Here is a 16,996-nt window from a genome sequence, read left to right as displayed (position 1 = left end):
GAGTTTGCCAAAAGACATGTGGGAGACTCCCCAAATGTATGGAAGAAGGTGCTGTGGTCAGATGAGACCAAAATTTAATTTTATCCACCAAGGTAAACGCTACGTCTGACACCAAATCAATACAGCTTATCACCCTACAAACACCATCCCCACAGAGAAATATGGTGGTGGCAGCATCATGCTGTGGGGATGTTTTTCGGAAGCAGGGAAATAGAAAATGGTCATAATGAATGAAAGCAAGCAGAGATCGTGAAAAATGTTAGGAATTGAAAAAAAAAAAAAAAAAACTAGATAATTGTATGCCGTTACACAATACACAGACTAGGATTTTAATAAATATGGAAGAACCCACCGGTATCAATGGTTTCAGACAACAGTCAAAGGGTGTAATCAGACGTCTGTATAAATCGGACTGCAATGCTTGAACAGGTCGGCGGCGGTCCCAAACAGAGCGCGACAGCTTCATATATTTCCATGCAGCTGTCACGCTCTGGTCGGGAGAACCGCCGGACAGTCCCAGCATTGCAATCCAATCAAGGTCTGATTTATAAGGCCGTCTGACTGCGCCCTAGTTTGTATTTGTTGGGGTCTCTCAACTCTCCCCTGACAGATGATTGACGGTGGAGATAAAGATCAGTCATGATCAATTTTTGGACTGCCAACCCTTTTATCTCCAACAGATCAGCTGCCACAAGAGATGTCTGGGAATGGTGCTATCAGAACTCAGGACTACTTGGCAGAACGAGCACTCCAGAGCATGGGAGTGACGACATCATTGAACCAGGGTTTGGCTGACAACTATCTAAAGTGCATGAGGGGGGATTTAGACTTGCAGGTTATGCGACAGGTTTGTTAATGGCATAAAATGGTGCTATACGATACTCCACCACTACCTGAGCACTCTTTAAATAACAATTTCTCATGCATTTTCACTGTACTGAGTCTCATTTATTAAGTCTGTGCTGGAAGATCTGTAAAAGCCAAAGTGCATTTTATTTGTATTTAAGTTCATATACACATTGCACCATACATAAATAATGACATTGTAAAAATGACTCCGTATTTACAAGTATAATATATATTTCCATATAATATATAAACATTTTATATTAAATCTAGGGCATGGTATTTGGGAGAGTCCTTTAGTCAGGTGTGTGTGTAGTAGTGTGGATCCCTCAGTCAAAAGGGAATTAACCATTTCAATGCCAGGGGCCTGAAATACATCGCAGATCTGAGAAAATAATAATTAAAAAAAAAAAGGCAAGTAAGGCAGTCCAGGCCCTGATGGCAAGGAGAGGTTGATTGGTATGGCACCAGAAAGGTTAATGTGACATTATGCAGCTCCAGGTTTGTGAGCATAGGTGTCATTTTATAATCATGTGCATAGTTTTGCAGCACCAAGGTGTTCACAGCCATGGACTTCTAACATGCAGGATGAAATGGCGGCTACAGCCAACGGCATGAGGAAACAAGGCTAGCAAAAGGTTAAATCCCAAAGAAGGAAATAGTTCCTCAGTTCCCTATAGAAATCAGTGTATTGATGTTGAATACCCATCTTCTGGCAGTGAGGCATGCTATGCATTGTTATTAACGTGGGTGTTGATGTGTAAAGGTAATGCATGCCTCCCTGATGGAAAATGGGTTTATCAGGAACCTAACTCACTAATCTGTCGGCTGGAAGTGGTATGTATCCTTCTTCGTTAATACACCAATTGAATGAAGAAAAAAACAAAATTGCAAAAAAAAAAAAAATATATATAAAATGGTGTGGGCTGGTTGCTACCGTCCTAACAACACCTCCAACCAGCATGGGCAGGAAGTGATCATCTGGCGAGAGTAGCACGGTCCCCAGCCCTTAGCAAAACTGATGCGTATACTGTTGGGGTCATACGGTCCATCTGCATATTCCGGGGGAGCAGGAAGATGCTGTAGAATACACGACTTCTTATAGTCAAATACTTTGAGGGAGTAGCCAGGCATCACCTTGCGTACAATAAGAGTACGGCACGTGGGCGAATCAAGCGTCGGGGAGTTTACAAAAATGGGGTGGTCGCTGCGGTTATAGGCCCACACCCCATCCGGCTCCTTGCTCAGCACGATACCCAGTCCAATCTTCCCTCGTGTCCTGGAAGCGGCCTCACTCCGATTCTCCAGGTTCAACTGTCCCAGACAGAAGCCACTCCCTTGAGGTAGATCATAGAAGATGCTGACTGATGGCTGACACACAGCATAAAGACGGCCCACGCGTGTCCTGTGCTCCCAGTACGCTACGCTGCACCAATGACCCTGCTTGCTGGAGTCCAGAGACAGACTGGTGTCTACTGTGGAAGGAAACAAAATGCTAGAGTTAGTAGAAGTTAAGTCAATTGACCATAAAATCTTGACAAACACGGACTTTAAATCAGAGCAAATTAAAGAAATAAATCTTCAGAGCTAGCCTGTTATTATAGCCCAGGACTACAATGACAACTCTGCTGGTTGTCACAGGCAAGCTTGTGACCAGACGCATCCCTAAGTTTGGCCAGAAAAAGCTCTGAAAGAGGCTTTTTTTTCTTCATTGGTTTTCTGGCATCCTTCAAAAATGATGGAAAAATTACACAAAAACACCAAAATGTGAATAGAGCCTTAAAAGGATTTGTCCTCGCAATTAATACTGATGACCTATCTCTAGAATAGGTAATCAACATCAGATCAATGGGGGTCCGACACCTGGCAATTTCACTCATCTGCTGTTCCTACATTTGGAGGTAGCTGGATGCACACATGTAAGGAGAGTGAGAGCACAGCTCTGAACACTGTAGTGGTCGCTGCTAAGGGCGGCAGATCAGATCCTACTCTTACAAATGTTCACATCTGGCTGCTTCCGGAGCCAATAGCAGCTGATCAGCGGCAGGGTTTGGACCCCCCACTGATCTGTTCTTCATTTTTAGGATAGAATTATATACCATTACAACCCTTTTAGCAAACACCTATTATGCAGTGAAATATTGGTTTTTACTACGCAGCTTACTATACGGTGTCTAGTATAACGAATACACCTTTTTCCTGCTCTGCAGGTTACTAAATTAAAATAGTTTCAGACTATGGTAAAGACTCAGTCTCCAAATCAGTACACAAATAGTAATTGCTCTAAGATGGGCCACTTCTGCTTAAAAAATAAAATAAAATAAAAAAAAGTGCATACACTAAGAACCATCATATTAACGGTCATTAATATGCTTGCCTACATAGCGCTTACAGACATCACTGTCCCCATTGGAGCTCATAATCTAAGTTCCCTAGCAGGATGATTTTGGAGTGTGGGAGAAAACTGGAGAACCCTGAGGAAGCCCACAGAACCAAGCAGAACATACAAACTCCTTAGAGCGCAGGACCCCGGCGCTGTAAGGAAACAGTGCTAGCCACTGAGCCACCATGCAGCCATTTTAAAAACGGAATACATTTGTTAACCATTGTTACACTGTAATAAAGTCTGGAACTAATTAGACATGAGCCGTATATGACATTTTATCTGTGCATTTTTTAAAGCCATTAATATCCTTGCATTTCTATATATTAAAATTGCGCAGTTCCCCTTAAAGAATATGCAATCCCCTTGTGCAGAAGCAGAAAGCTGGTTTTCAATTAACTGAAGTGATAAACTGAATGAGGGAGGGAAGAGGAAAGAGATAAGACATTTGCAAAATGTTCAGGAGAAGGATACCAGAGCCTGATTAGGGTTACTCCAACATGCCAGACCTCATCCCCTGCCCTGGGCCCCTCACACAGGAAGCTGCCTCATCCTGCGGCCACTGAGAGGAAAGTAGGGCAAGGGGACGGGATCAACGCAAAGCCTGTAAGAGACATACATTTAGATGGAGGGGAGAGGTCACCCGAAAATAAACAGGGTTTGGATCTGAAGTGGCGTTCCACCGAGAACAATGAAGTAACCACTTACAGCTTAGAACATTCTCAGGACCATCGGGCATTACACTATAAAAGCGAAGGAAATGAAACTGGTTCTCTAGTTCAGCACCCCAGGACAATCTCTGATCTCCTGCCAAGTGCCTTCGGACCCACTTGCATTTTGGACAGCCCTTGGGGACCACCCTCCTCAGGAGAGGACCATATGATTTTACTTTTAGGCCTGGCTGTTCCTGCCTAAATGGAAAGTCTGTGACAGCAGCTTGGAAAGGACATCAAAGACCTCTGTGGTCTGAAGGGAGACGGCGGCTCCTGTAGAGTGCGCACATCCTAAATCTTCTCAGTCTTCCTGGCAAAAATCAGAGAGGGGGCAGGGCATAACCTTTCCTGCCAGGGACTTATGTAATGACATAATAGCCAGAGGCATTTCACAGAGCGAGGTGCATCTTAGCTACAGCACCTAGCAAGACAGTCAGCGACCAAAGTCTTATATTCAGTTTAAGGGGCATTTACACTGCAAGGTAATCCTGAGAGATTGTTGCTAAAAACGCTTTTTTCACCAATATCTTGTGGTGTAAACAGGCTGACGATCACCGGATGAACATTCAAAACTCTCCTCCATCGTGAAATGATCTTTTATGCAGCGTAAAAGCCCATAGATCTCAGCGGAGAACTACTGCAGCCTACGCCGCCTTTTCGATCTATTATAGGACCGCTTCCCCTGCATCGCTTACTTTGGTCTGCTTGTGTAAACAGGCATTCACACGATGGGTAAAAGTTCAAGGGTCATATAGTACCACCATTCATCAGTGTCAACGGACCCATAACATTATCCAGTCACTGTGTGGACTGCAATGCCCAGCAGGTCTCCTAACTCTAAACCTGTGGCTGTTCCTGGCATAATAGCACGGATAATACAATCATGTCTATTTTTTTTTTATGTCTGTGAATTTTTGGATTAGTGTTCCTTTATGGTGGGTCTACAAGGAACACATTTTCTGCAGAAAACATCCACAGCAGACCAAAAGAAAAAAAAAAACAAAACAAATTTTGCAGATTTAGTCCAGGAGGATTGGGGGGGCAGCACCTGTATGACAGTAATCTCCTGCAAAATCCGCTACAACAAGGACCCAATTCATTATTTTCGCAATCACTTTTTTTTCGTCTCGATTATGTGCCAAACTCCACAAAATAGAAAGTGCTCTGCTTTATTTTTGTTTACACTTCTAAAAAAGTAATATTTTCTGCTAAAATGTCGCAAAGTTAAAAAGACAAATACAACAAACAAGTGTAAAGAATCACTTCTGAAGGATGAGGAGTGGGACTGACTGAAGTATATTTGCATCTTCGCAGCTTATGAATTACCTGCAGACATTTGTAAAAACAAAACCACCACCTCGGTTGGCAAACAAAAAAAAAGAAAGGAAAGAAAGCAAACAAATCTGTATTAAATTTTTTTTATAAATGGCACAAATTAAAAAATAGCCAGAAAGATGTAATTTCAAAACTGTGACATCAAAATCTTCCTTATTTTGATATAATCCTAATGTTTTAACTCCGTAAAAGAAATACCATCTCTACAAGTCACAGTCACTCCGTCTCCAGCTTTCCATCAACATCCATGACATCACTGATCTTCTCATACCAAGCTGTATGCTCAGTTAAAAGAAACAGCTGCTCTCCGCAATGATGGCTGCTGGCCCCGTCAACAGCACCAAGATGTTGCCAGACTCAGAAGGTGCGGTAAAATAGGCACAAGAAATATTGGCACAATGCCCGAGTAAGGGACTTGACTAATGCTATATTCACATTTCCTGTAGGGGAAAAAAAAACCTGCTCTCTTGGCTGTAAAAGAAGCTGCTTACAAAAAACAGGCTTTGCTGAAATTCTGCCATGTCTTTCACGCGCAGTTTAGTGCCTGTTCTTAAGTTCTCTGCACCAAAAACCTGAAACCTGCATTTCTGCTGAGTTTTTACACTTAAAGGGACTGTCACCCCCTCCAGCCGTTAGAAACTAAAAGAGCCACCTTGTGGCGCCTGCGCTGTTTAGTACTGGCTGGTGCAGGCGCAGTGAGCTCTGGCCGTCTGACCTCAGATGCAGTCTTGCAGACTGCGCCTGTGCGGCCACCCAGCTTGTGAATCCCAGCCTCGCACAGTACATAATGCATAACACACTGCGGGGCTGGGATTCACAAGCTGGGCGGCCTGCCCCAGCCAGTACTAAACCGCGCAGGCGCCGGATTTGATTTGAAAACAGCGCGGAGGGGGCGGCGTCCGGTGCCGAAGAAGCCTTGAGTGACGGCAGTGTGGCGTGTACAGCAGGAAGGTTAAGACCTGCCTCCACGACTAAAGACAGGTATTTTTGCGAAATTATAAAACGCTTTATTTCTGCTTTGACTGCACCAATAACTAAAAGAGCCACCTTGTCAGAATGCAGCATTACTGCTGCACAAGGTGGCTCTTTTAGTTTCTAATGGCTGGAGGGGGTGACAGAGGCCCTTTAATGCTTTCTATGGGTGAAAAAAAACTCTGCAAAAATGCTGAAAGAAGTGATATACTGCAGTTTAAAACAAATGCAGCAGTTTTCCTATTCTGTCAGCAGAACAAGAAAAAAAAGTGCGTACCTGAGGTATCTGAAATGTCAGCTTTTGCTGGTACTGTAAAACGCAGCTTTTAATGTGCATAAAAAAAAATGCAGCAAAAAAAAAAAACAAAAAAAACACAACATGTGAACATAGCCTAATGCTTACACAGAAACCCAGCCATCAAGTTACAGATGTTTTCTCCCAATAGACTACTAAAACATGTTTCACAGGCCCATCCATTATAAATACATATCAGGAAAAAACGATTATTTCAAAACACTCCTTTTCGGTGATTGCTTTGTATCTCCATTCATACTGCACCCACACACACAAATGATACACCAATTGAAAGGTAAACTTGCCCCCTTCAGCAAGAAAATAGCCAAACAAACCACACATCCACGATGTTATCACAAAATACATTTTAAACATTAAGTTTCATAAAACTGCAGTATGGAAAAAGTGACCTGCAGGTGGCACCACGCTACCCCAAAAGCATACTAATACAAAGCTTAAACAAATCCTAACATTTGCCTTGGGGGCTTTTCAGCTCGCCGAACTCCTTGCCCAGCCGATTTCAGGCAGGTACATATAAAATATTTGCTACATATGTGGAAGTAGAATAAAACTAAAACTTTACCCGTTTACAACTTCAGGTTTAAAACTGAAGATATAAATGAATGCAGCCTAAAAGAGACCAGACAGGTTCCGAACCATCAGATTTTCCGTATTATTGGACAGTCATTGAAAAGTCTATCTTCCTTCTAAGGTTGCAGCTTATTGGTGACCTGGAGTCACCTCTGGTTACAAGTAAAAGAAACTGCAGCGTTGACATAACTCAGAAGGTACATTGAATCCCGATGGGAGAGATTGGTGGAATCAACCCTGCAAAAATTGAAAAGAAAAAAATCCAACCGTAGGGAGAATTAAAAAAAAAAAAAAAGTAAAATAATCTGCAGATACTGCCTTTTATTTTTTAAAGGGATATTCCCAATTATTATACAATGGTGTAAATACGCTCAGTTATGGGGACAATTCTCCATCATTTTTACTGTCAAAGTGGCACTGCTGTACAGGGAGCTGCTCCGTTCACATACATAGGGCTGTGTTGCATTTCCCTACACTCCAGATAGATGGCACTGCTGCTGTGGAGGGGAAAAAAAATGCTGCTCCCCCCCCCCCGTTCTTTTGCAAGGTCCTGACAATCAAACTCCTTCTGATCAATAAGTAAAATGCCATTATGTTGGGGGATCTCCTTTAGGCTGGAGTCACACACGTCGTCTAAAAAAATAAAAATTAACCCCTTAAGCCCCGAGGGTGGTTTGCACGTTAATGACCGGCCAATTTTTACATTTGACTTTTCAATGCAAAATTGACTGGAATCGAGATGGGACACCATGTTGCGTTTGGAGAGCCCCTGATGTGCCTAAACATTGAAACCCCCCACAAGTGACACCATTTTGGAAAGTAGACCCCCTAAGGAACTTATCTAGAGGTGTGTTGAGCACTTTGACCCACCAAGTGCTTCACAGAAGTTTATAATGCAGAACCGTAAAAATAAAAAATCATATTTTTTCACAAAAATTATCTTTTCGCCCCCAATTTTTTTTTTCCCCAAGGGTAAGAGAAGAAATTGGACCCCAAAAGTTGTTGTACAATTTGTCCTGAGTACGCTGATACCCCATATGTGGGGGTAAACCACTGTTTGAGCGCATAGGAGAGCTCAGAAGGGAAGGAGCGCCGTTTGACTTTTCAATGCAAAATTGACAGGAATTGAGATGGGACGCTATGTTGCTTTTGGAGAGCCACTGATGTGCCTAAACATTGAAACCCCCCACAAGTGACACCATTTTGGAAAGTAGACCCCTTAAGGAATTTATCTAGATGTGTTTTGAGCGCTTTGACCCACCAAGGGCTTCACAGAAGTTTATAATGCAGAGCCGTAAAGATGAAACAAAAATTGTTTTCCCACAAAAATTATTTTTTAGCCCCCAGTTTTGTATTTTCCCGAGGGTAAGAAGAGAAATTCGACCCCAAAAGTTGTTGTCCAATTTGTCCTGAGTGCGCTGATACCCCATATGTGGGGGGGAACCACTGTTTGGCCGCATGGGAGGGCTCGGAAGGGAAGGAGCGCCATTTGGAATGCAGACTTAGATGGAATGGTCTGCAGCTGTCACATTGCGTTTGCAGAGCCCCTAATGTACCTAAACAGTAGAAACCCCCCACAAGTGACCTCATATTGGAAACTAGACCCCCCAGGGAACTCATCTAGATGTGTTGTGAGAACTTTGAACCCCCAAGTGTTTCACTACAGTTTATAACGCAGAGCCTTGAAAATAAAAAATCTTTTTTTTCCCACAAAAAATATTTTTTAGCCCCCAGTTTTGTATTTTCCCAAGTGTAACAGGAGAAATTAGACCCCAAAGGTTGTTGTCCTATTTGTCCTGAGTACGCTGATACCCCATATGTTGGGGTAAACCCCTGTTTGGGCACACGGGAGAGCTCAGAAGGGAAGGAGCACTGCTTTACTTTTTCAACGCAGAATTGGCTGGAATTGAGATCGGACGCCATGTCACGTTTGGAGAGCCCCTGATGTGCCTAAACAGTGGAAACCCCTCAATTATAACTGAAACCCTAATCCAAACACACCCCTAACCCTAATCCCAACAGTAACCCTAACCACACTTCTAACCCTGACACACCCCTAACCCTAATCCCAACCCTATTCCCAACTGTAAATGTAATCTAAACCCTAACTGTAACTTTAGCCCCAACCCTAACTGTGGCCCTAACCCTAACGGGAAAATGGAAATAAATAAAAAATTTTAATTTTTCCCTATCTAGGGGGGTGATGAAGGGGGGTTTGATTTACTTTTATAGCGGGTTTTTTAGCGGATTTTTATGATTGGCAGCCGTCACACACTGAAAGACGCTTTTTATTGCAAAAAATATTTTTTGCGTTACCACATTTTGAGAGCTATAATTTTTCCATATTTTGGTCCACAGAGTCATGTGAGGTCTTGTTTTTGCGGGACAAGATGACGCTTTCAGCGGTACCATGGTTATTTATATCTGTCTTTTTGATCGCGTGTTATTCCACTTCTTGTTCGGCGGTATGATAAAGCGTTTTTTGCCTCGTTTTTTTTTTTTCTTACGGTGTTTACTGAAGGGGTTAACTAGTGGGCCAGTTTTATAGGTTGGGTCGTTACGGATGCGGCGATACTAAATATGTGTACTTTTATTGTTTTTTTTATTATTTAGATAAAGAAATGTATTTATGGGGATAATATTTTTTTTTTTTCATTATTTAGGAATATTTTTTTTTTTTTTTTTTACACATTTGGAAACATTTTTTTTTACTTTTTTACTTTGTCCCAGGGGGGGGGGGACATCACAGATCGGTGATCTGCCAGTTTGCACAGCACTCTGACAGATCACCGATCTGTCTGAGAGCAGTGCAGCGTTACCAAGTGCCTGCTCTGAGCAGGCACTTGGTAAGCCACCTCCCTCCCTGCAGGACCCAACTGCCGCGGCCATCTTGGATCCGGGTCCAGCAAGGAGGAAGGAGGTAGGAGACCCTGCGGGAGGATCAGGGAAGCCCGCAGGGAGCCCCCTCCCTGCGCGATGCTTCCCTATACCGCCGGCACATCGATCATGTTTGATCGCGGTGTGCCGGGGGTTAATGTGCCGGGGGCGGTCCGTGACCGCTCCTGGCACATAGTGCCGGATGTCAGCTGCGATAGGCAGCTGACACCCGGCCGCGATCCCCCCGTGAGCGCGGCCTATCGCCTATGACGTACTATCCCGTCGGTGGGAATTAAAGCCCACCCCACCTCGACGGGATAGTACGTCATATGGGATTAAGGGGTTAAATAAAAAACGGTCCATTGTACACGGACGACAATCGCAGAAATGTTCCCTGAACAGTGATCCGTATGTCATCCGTGTGCCATGCGAGGATGTGATTTCCTCACATGTAATCATCCGTGTGACATCCGTATGGCGAGATTTTCTCACCGGCTTGCAAAATGGACATATAATGGAGCCATGGGACCGGCTGGGTGCGACCAATCAGCAACAGGCACAGTCCGGCTGCGAATTGGCCCCTCCCTACTACCCTCCAGTCAGTGCCCACATAGCGTTTTAGCAGTCCATTAAACGGACTGCGTTACACCGCGCCATTAACCCTGTAAATGTGCCCATCTTTTTATTATTGATGCTGCCAATGCAGCATCAATAATAAAAACATAATATTAAAAAAAAAAAATTATATTCTCACCATCCGCCATCCGGGGCAGTCTTTCCCGCTCCTCGCGACGTTCCGGTCCCAAGAATGTATTGCGGCAACGACCCGTGATGACGTCATCACGGGTTATTGCCGCAAGGCATTACTGGGAACGGAGCGTCGCGAGGAGCATCGCTGAAGGCCTGGGCTGGATCTGGGGGCCGCCGGAAGGTGAGTATATAACCATTTTTTATTTTAATTCTTTTTTTTAACAGGGATATGGTGCCCATATACGAGGGCTGTGTTACATACTGCGTGAGCTGTGCTATACACTACGTGGGCTTTGCTATATACTACGTGGACTGTGCTATATATCTACTATATAATTGTCTAAGTGTCACTTCCGTCTGTCTGTCTGTCGCGGATATTCATTGGTCATGGCCTCGGTCTGTCATGGAAATCAAAGTCGCTGATTGGTCGTGGCAAAACGCCCACGACCAATCAGCGACGGGCACAGTCCGGCGGCAATATGGCCGCTCCATCCTCCCCGCAGTCAGTGCCCGCACCGTACTCAGGACTTCAACAGAGGGTGAGTATATGTTAACTTTTTATTTTAAGTCTGTATACTACATGGCTCTGTTCTGTATACTCCATCGCTGTGCAATATACGACGTGGACATGCATATTCCAGAACACCCGATGCGTTAGAATTGGGCCACCATCTAATATATTTTATATATATATACATACACACATATATATATATATATATATATATATATATATATATATATATATATATATATATATATATATATATATAATCAGTGCCACATACCTCTCTGTGTTCATCATCTCATTCAATACTTTTACATTTGACCAGCTTGATTTTCCTGAAATTGCCTGCGCCCCTGACAACCAATGTGCAAAAATTTCACACGGGCCAACTAATAAATACATGTCAGGTGAAAAAAAAACTAAGGATAAAGGTTTTCCAATATATTAGGGTAGGTGCACACCATCAGTAAATGCTGCGGGTTGGACTTGTGAAGCGTCCAGATGTTACAGCATAGTGGATGGGATTTCTGGAAATCCCATGTCCACTATGTGTCCACCAACGCCTGCGGATCACCCGCAGAGACAGACATGTGTTGCGTCTCTCCAGACCGCAGCATGTCAATTTCTCTTCCGGAGACACTCAGTCTCCACAGTATAAATCTCACCCAGAGAATGTGTTGGATGCGGTGATTCCACACGATTCTGTGATCACATGTGGCTTCACCTACGTTCCATAGACGTCAGCAAACAAGCGCTGCATCAAAAGCACTGCGACTTCCGGATCGTCTGCACATATCCTAAAGGGTCAGTAGCCCTTAGGGACATTTTCTTTTCTCACTTAAATCCATGTAAATCGAGAGCACAAATCATTTTTCTCAATTGGGTCTCTTTAAAAACTTTGCCCCATTTACGTGGACATGCATATTCTAGAATACCCGATGCGTTGGAATCGGGCCACCATCTAGTCTTCTATAAACTAGGAGTTGCAATATCAATTGCTAGCTTCACAATGAGTTCACTGAGCATCTGATACCAGTGAGCTCGTTCAGATAAATACAATTTCCTATCGATCGGTCCTTTTTTAGCTCTTTTCAGCTGATTTAGGATCATGGACCACATCAAAATTGAACATCCAGGGGGAAAAAAAAACTGCATTGGCCCATTACATCCATTGCACTGGTTAGATTTTTTTTTTTTCAACGTTGAGCAGCTTTAGGAATATTGCCATTATTTTTTTTTTGCTTACTTCTATAGAACAGCAGCTCATTACAGACATCATCACCATTTCCATTGGAGCACACAATCTAAATTTCCTATGGTTTATTAACATTCAAGTATAGAAACTTTTTTTTTTTTTTTTTTTTACCATTTCGAATTTGTTAATTAGAGGTTTTACCAGCCATACTTAGGCTGAGCTCCCATGTTTCGTTCATGTTGCAGCAGGGAGCACTTTTATGGGGGACTCTATAAAGCTGGCCATACATAGAGATACTTTGTTAGTTAGCGGAATAGTAGTGCACACATAGGAGTACTGTACACACAGGGACACGCCCTACAGGGGCACACTCGTACTTCCCTCCTTGCACGTTCAGGACCCTGCGGTCATACATAGGGGTACAGTAGAAGCCCTACAGGGGCACACTCTTATTCCCCTCCTTGCACGTTCAGGACCCTGCGGTCATACGTAGGGGTACAGTAGAAGCCGTACAGGGGCACACTCTTACTCCCCTCCTTGCACGTTCAGAATCCTGCGGTCACACAAAGGAGTACAGTAGAAGCCCTACAGGTGCACACTCGTACTCCCCTCCTTGCACGTTCAGGACCCTGCAGTCCAACGTAGGGGTACAGTAGAAGCCCTACAGACGCACACTCGTACTCCCCTCCTTGCACGTTCAGGACCCTGCAGTCCAACGTAGGGGTACAGTAGAAGCCCTACAGGCACGCACTCGTACTCCCCTCCTTACACGTTCAGGACCCTGCGGTCACACAAAGGGGTACAGTAGAAGCCCTACAGGCACGCACTCGTACTCCCCTCCTTACACGTTCAGGATCCTGCGGTCATACGTAGGGGTACAGTAGAAGCCCTACAGGCACGCACTCGTACTCCCCTCCTTACACGTTCAGGATCCTGCGGTCATACGTAGGGGTACAGTAGAAGCCCTACAGGCGCACACTCGTACTCCCCTCCTTGCACGTTCAGGACCCTGCGGTCATACGTAGGGGTACAGTAGAAGCCCTACAGGTGCACACTCGTACTCCCTTCCTTACACGTTCAGGATCCTGCGGTCACACATAGGGGTACAGTAGAAGCCCTACAGGCGCACACTCGTACTCCCTTCCTTGCACGTTCAGGACCCTGCGGTCACGTCTGTGCAGAGGTTTTGGTTTAAAGGCAGAATAAAAGCAGGATGTTTGTCTGAGGTTACCCTGCCCTCAAATAAACATCCCGCAGCAGCCTCATCCCAAGCACAGGCTGAGCAGTGTGAAATCGCTGGCTCCATTCTGCATTGCTTCCATATCCTGCCTGTGCTGAGCAGGGCACGTCTTCTACAGAGGCAAGGGCTGGAGAGATCTGGGGGGGAAGCAGAGGAATGTATAGGAGGGGAGGAGTACATCAATGGAGCAAGGGAGAAAGTAAAACAAGAGGAATTTAACTGGAGCCTGGACGAGGAATGTTGGGTGGGGGAGCGGAAGAAATGACTATTTGAAAGGTGGGTCAGAAAAGCAAAGTGTAGGCAAAAAAAAGTCTAAGCAGGGGGCAGAGGAACACAGGGCAACTGAGGGGCTAGGAAATACGAACACCTCTTAGTGAAGGAGTCTAGTGTTGCTCCCTTCATCTACTATGGAAAGTCCTCCCATTGATCTTCAGTGAGCGTCAGTAAGTTACACATTCTGACTATTCCATTCACATTCCTTCACAGGTTATAGAGCTGCCGTTCATAAATCAGACAGATGAATCCACTCAACCGAAATTCTCATAGTAAATCTAATGCCCAGTTTCAGTGGAGAAACCTTTGCACAGACACATTCATCTGAATTAGCCTTGCATATATTTTGCTTTAGTGCCATGTTCACATGTCCAGTAATCGCCCGTTAGAACGGATCCAGCAGCCAGCCGCTGACAAAGATGTGCAGACGCCAATTTTTTTTTTTCCGCCAAAACAAACTGATTTCAATTGGATTAGGCTTTTTAACATTAAAGTCCATGGAAAGCGGATCCGTTACTTAGCCGTCCATTTTTATTTCATTTGAAAAGGATCCATTTTTGGCTTACTGGATCAGTTTCAAATAGATGGCCGAACAAAAAAGTTGTGGCTGCAACTTTTTTTTGTCAACGGATTGTTGAGGGATCTGTTCTAAAGGATGATTCCTGGACATGTGAACATGGCCTTAGCGAGAGGCCTGTACTGTACATCGATGAACACTTGGCAAAAGTCAAACCACCGGGTACAAGACGTACCACAGCGCAATAATAGTCGTTACATCTATTTAATCGTAGGGGAAGGTCCTGGACCAACTAAGTATGAAGTACACACAATGGTCTATCGGAGATAAGTATATGAATAAGCCCTTCTTAGAACTAAACAAATTTTCAAAAACTCAGAAGTCAAGAAGTTCATCTCCCAGGTTGCCTCAAGGATGTCACTCAACTTAAGACTGATGAGGGGCAATCACCCCGAAACATGATGTCTGTAGAGTTTGATGCTCGTCATTCCTCCCTGATCATGCTGCAAAGCTCCGATACTGACTTCTAGGGGAGCCACCTTCCATAGTGGCTTCTACTTTACATACATACAAGCGTATGCATGCATGCATGTATGTATGTATGAATGAATGAATGCATGTATATGGCAGGAGTCTGAACAAATATACATGCATGTATGTATGGAAAGCGTCTGAACAAGTTTTGGAGAAAAATATGCCATACACCTAATGGAAATGTACGTATGCCTTTTTGCACTGGTTCTTATTAACAGCCCCTCTCTCTACATCGTAGAATTTGGACCTTGAGCCCCAACATGGACAGCAAGTGATGATATTGTATGTAAAGCTCTCCAGAACGTACGATGGCGCTATATAAACAAGCATAATAAATAAGCTGGAAGGTTTATTCTTTGCTACCTCTGGTTTAGTCCAGTCCCCTTTGTTTTGGGGGGGAAGACTCTAGAGTCGTGGGGCAGATACAATTGTGTTGAGTAGGAAGACATGTATCGACCCCAAAACTAAAAAGATCAATATTATCTGTTAATATTTAATAAACTCACTATGAATACTTTGTTGAATATTTACTTTCATAAGAAAAATTGTAATATTAAAAAGTGTAATATTATTTATGAGCGAGTGTGCATGTGGATTCCTTATAAAAACAGCTGTAGAAGCCGGGAAGTCTGTCCGGGCTGACGAATGATGAACTAATGAATGACAGTAGGGTACTCAATGTCATTTAGATGCACGTGATCTATTTATAGTATCCCCCCCCCCCCCCCATCGAAAACTTCACGCCATAGGAAAGGCCATTAGGATTGCTGGCGACTGGGGATATTCAAGGCGCTATACAGGACAATGGGCTTCCTGTTTCTCAGGGCTTAAAACTTCCAAGACAATAACAGAGGAGAACCAGGGGGCCTGTCCTTAAAAAGCATTTACACCGTGTGAAGAAATGCCTGACATGACATTTAACACACATAAAGCATGTAGTTGACTTTACCAAGCAGAGGCAATAAACAACTGCTGAACACACAGGGAGCCCACTATCTGGAAAGACAAAAAAAACAACAAGCCAAGAGGGCTGCCCCCAATTTCCCATAGTGTATGTCTGCCACACAGGCTGAACACTATAATAATGGACTCAAGACACCGTATGAAGCAATGTAGAAATAATTTGAGTATCAGAGGCGTCCTATCCGACAGGTGCTCCTTTCTACTCATCTCAGATTGGGGGGCACAGTCTGTTAAATGTATCATTTAATACAAAAAGATGCAATTAGCAGTGCCTCATTGGAAAGGCAAAGATGAAAAAACTAAACAAACAATGCTGGAATAAAAGTCTGGACCGAATCCATTAGAAGCAGGCTAAACCAGGTCCTGGTGATACAAAGCTTGTGCATTTCTGCAGCTTGGGGCTCTGGGATCTGATTTTTGTCATCTCCGCTGATCTAGGCTGGTCATACACATGACGCCCCACTCAGCACTTGTTCAGACAATGGTTCTCTCTCCAGACCCTTACATACAATACATGCACTAATCAGCCATGTGAACATGTGTTTTCCACAGGAAGAGAAGATTAAAGACCCATTAGACGGTTGTTGTCCGAACGTCCCTTTAATGTGTACAGCAATGTCGGCAGGTTCAGCCAACTTTAGCTAATGTGTATGGAGAACTTGCTGTCACTTGAGGAGTCTGGCCGCAGTTTACTGAGAGTAAAAGGATCGAATCCATGAAATTCAACTGATGCTTAACTCCCCGAACGTCTGCCATCAGGCCCCTATACACATTACATAGTCTTCAGGCCAATATATGCATCTATTGTGTATATCCACACTCATTAAATAGCTGCCGGTTAAACTCTCTCGTCTGGTCCATCCGCCACCCTCCATGAACACATTCATGCTCGCTTCAACTGAGCGAGCATGTGTTCTCAGTAAAAGAATGCCTATGGTAGTAACTTATGAAAACAAAAAAACGGGTAGTTAAAATCCAATCCTCATTTCCTCTGAAGTCTGCCA

General features: G+C 43.9%; 1 protein-coding gene across 1 annotated transcript in view; it reads right to left on the bottom strand.

Moving 5' to 3' along the window:
• Positions 1 to 963: 963 nt before the first annotated feature.
• Positions 964 to 16,996, bottom strand: part of SMAD6 (SMAD family member 6) — an 89,504-nt gene continuing 73,471 nt past the window's right edge. The window contains exon 4 of the mRNA XM_069766405.1: positions 964 to 2,321. Coding sequence (XP_069622506.1) covers positions 1,780 to 2,321 — 542 coding nt within the window. The 3' untranslated portion in view covers positions 964 to 1,779. The remainder of the gene's footprint in view (positions 2,322 to 16,996) is intronic.

The sequence above is a fragment of the Ranitomeya imitator genome, chromosome 4 (assembly GCF_032444005.1).
Source record: "Ranitomeya imitator isolate aRanImi1 chromosome 4, aRanImi1.pri, whole genome shotgun sequence".
Classification (NCBI taxonomy): Eukaryota; Metazoa; Chordata; class Amphibia; order Anura; family Dendrobatidae; genus Ranitomeya; species Ranitomeya imitator.
This window is presented reverse-complemented; position numbering and strand designations above follow the sequence as displayed.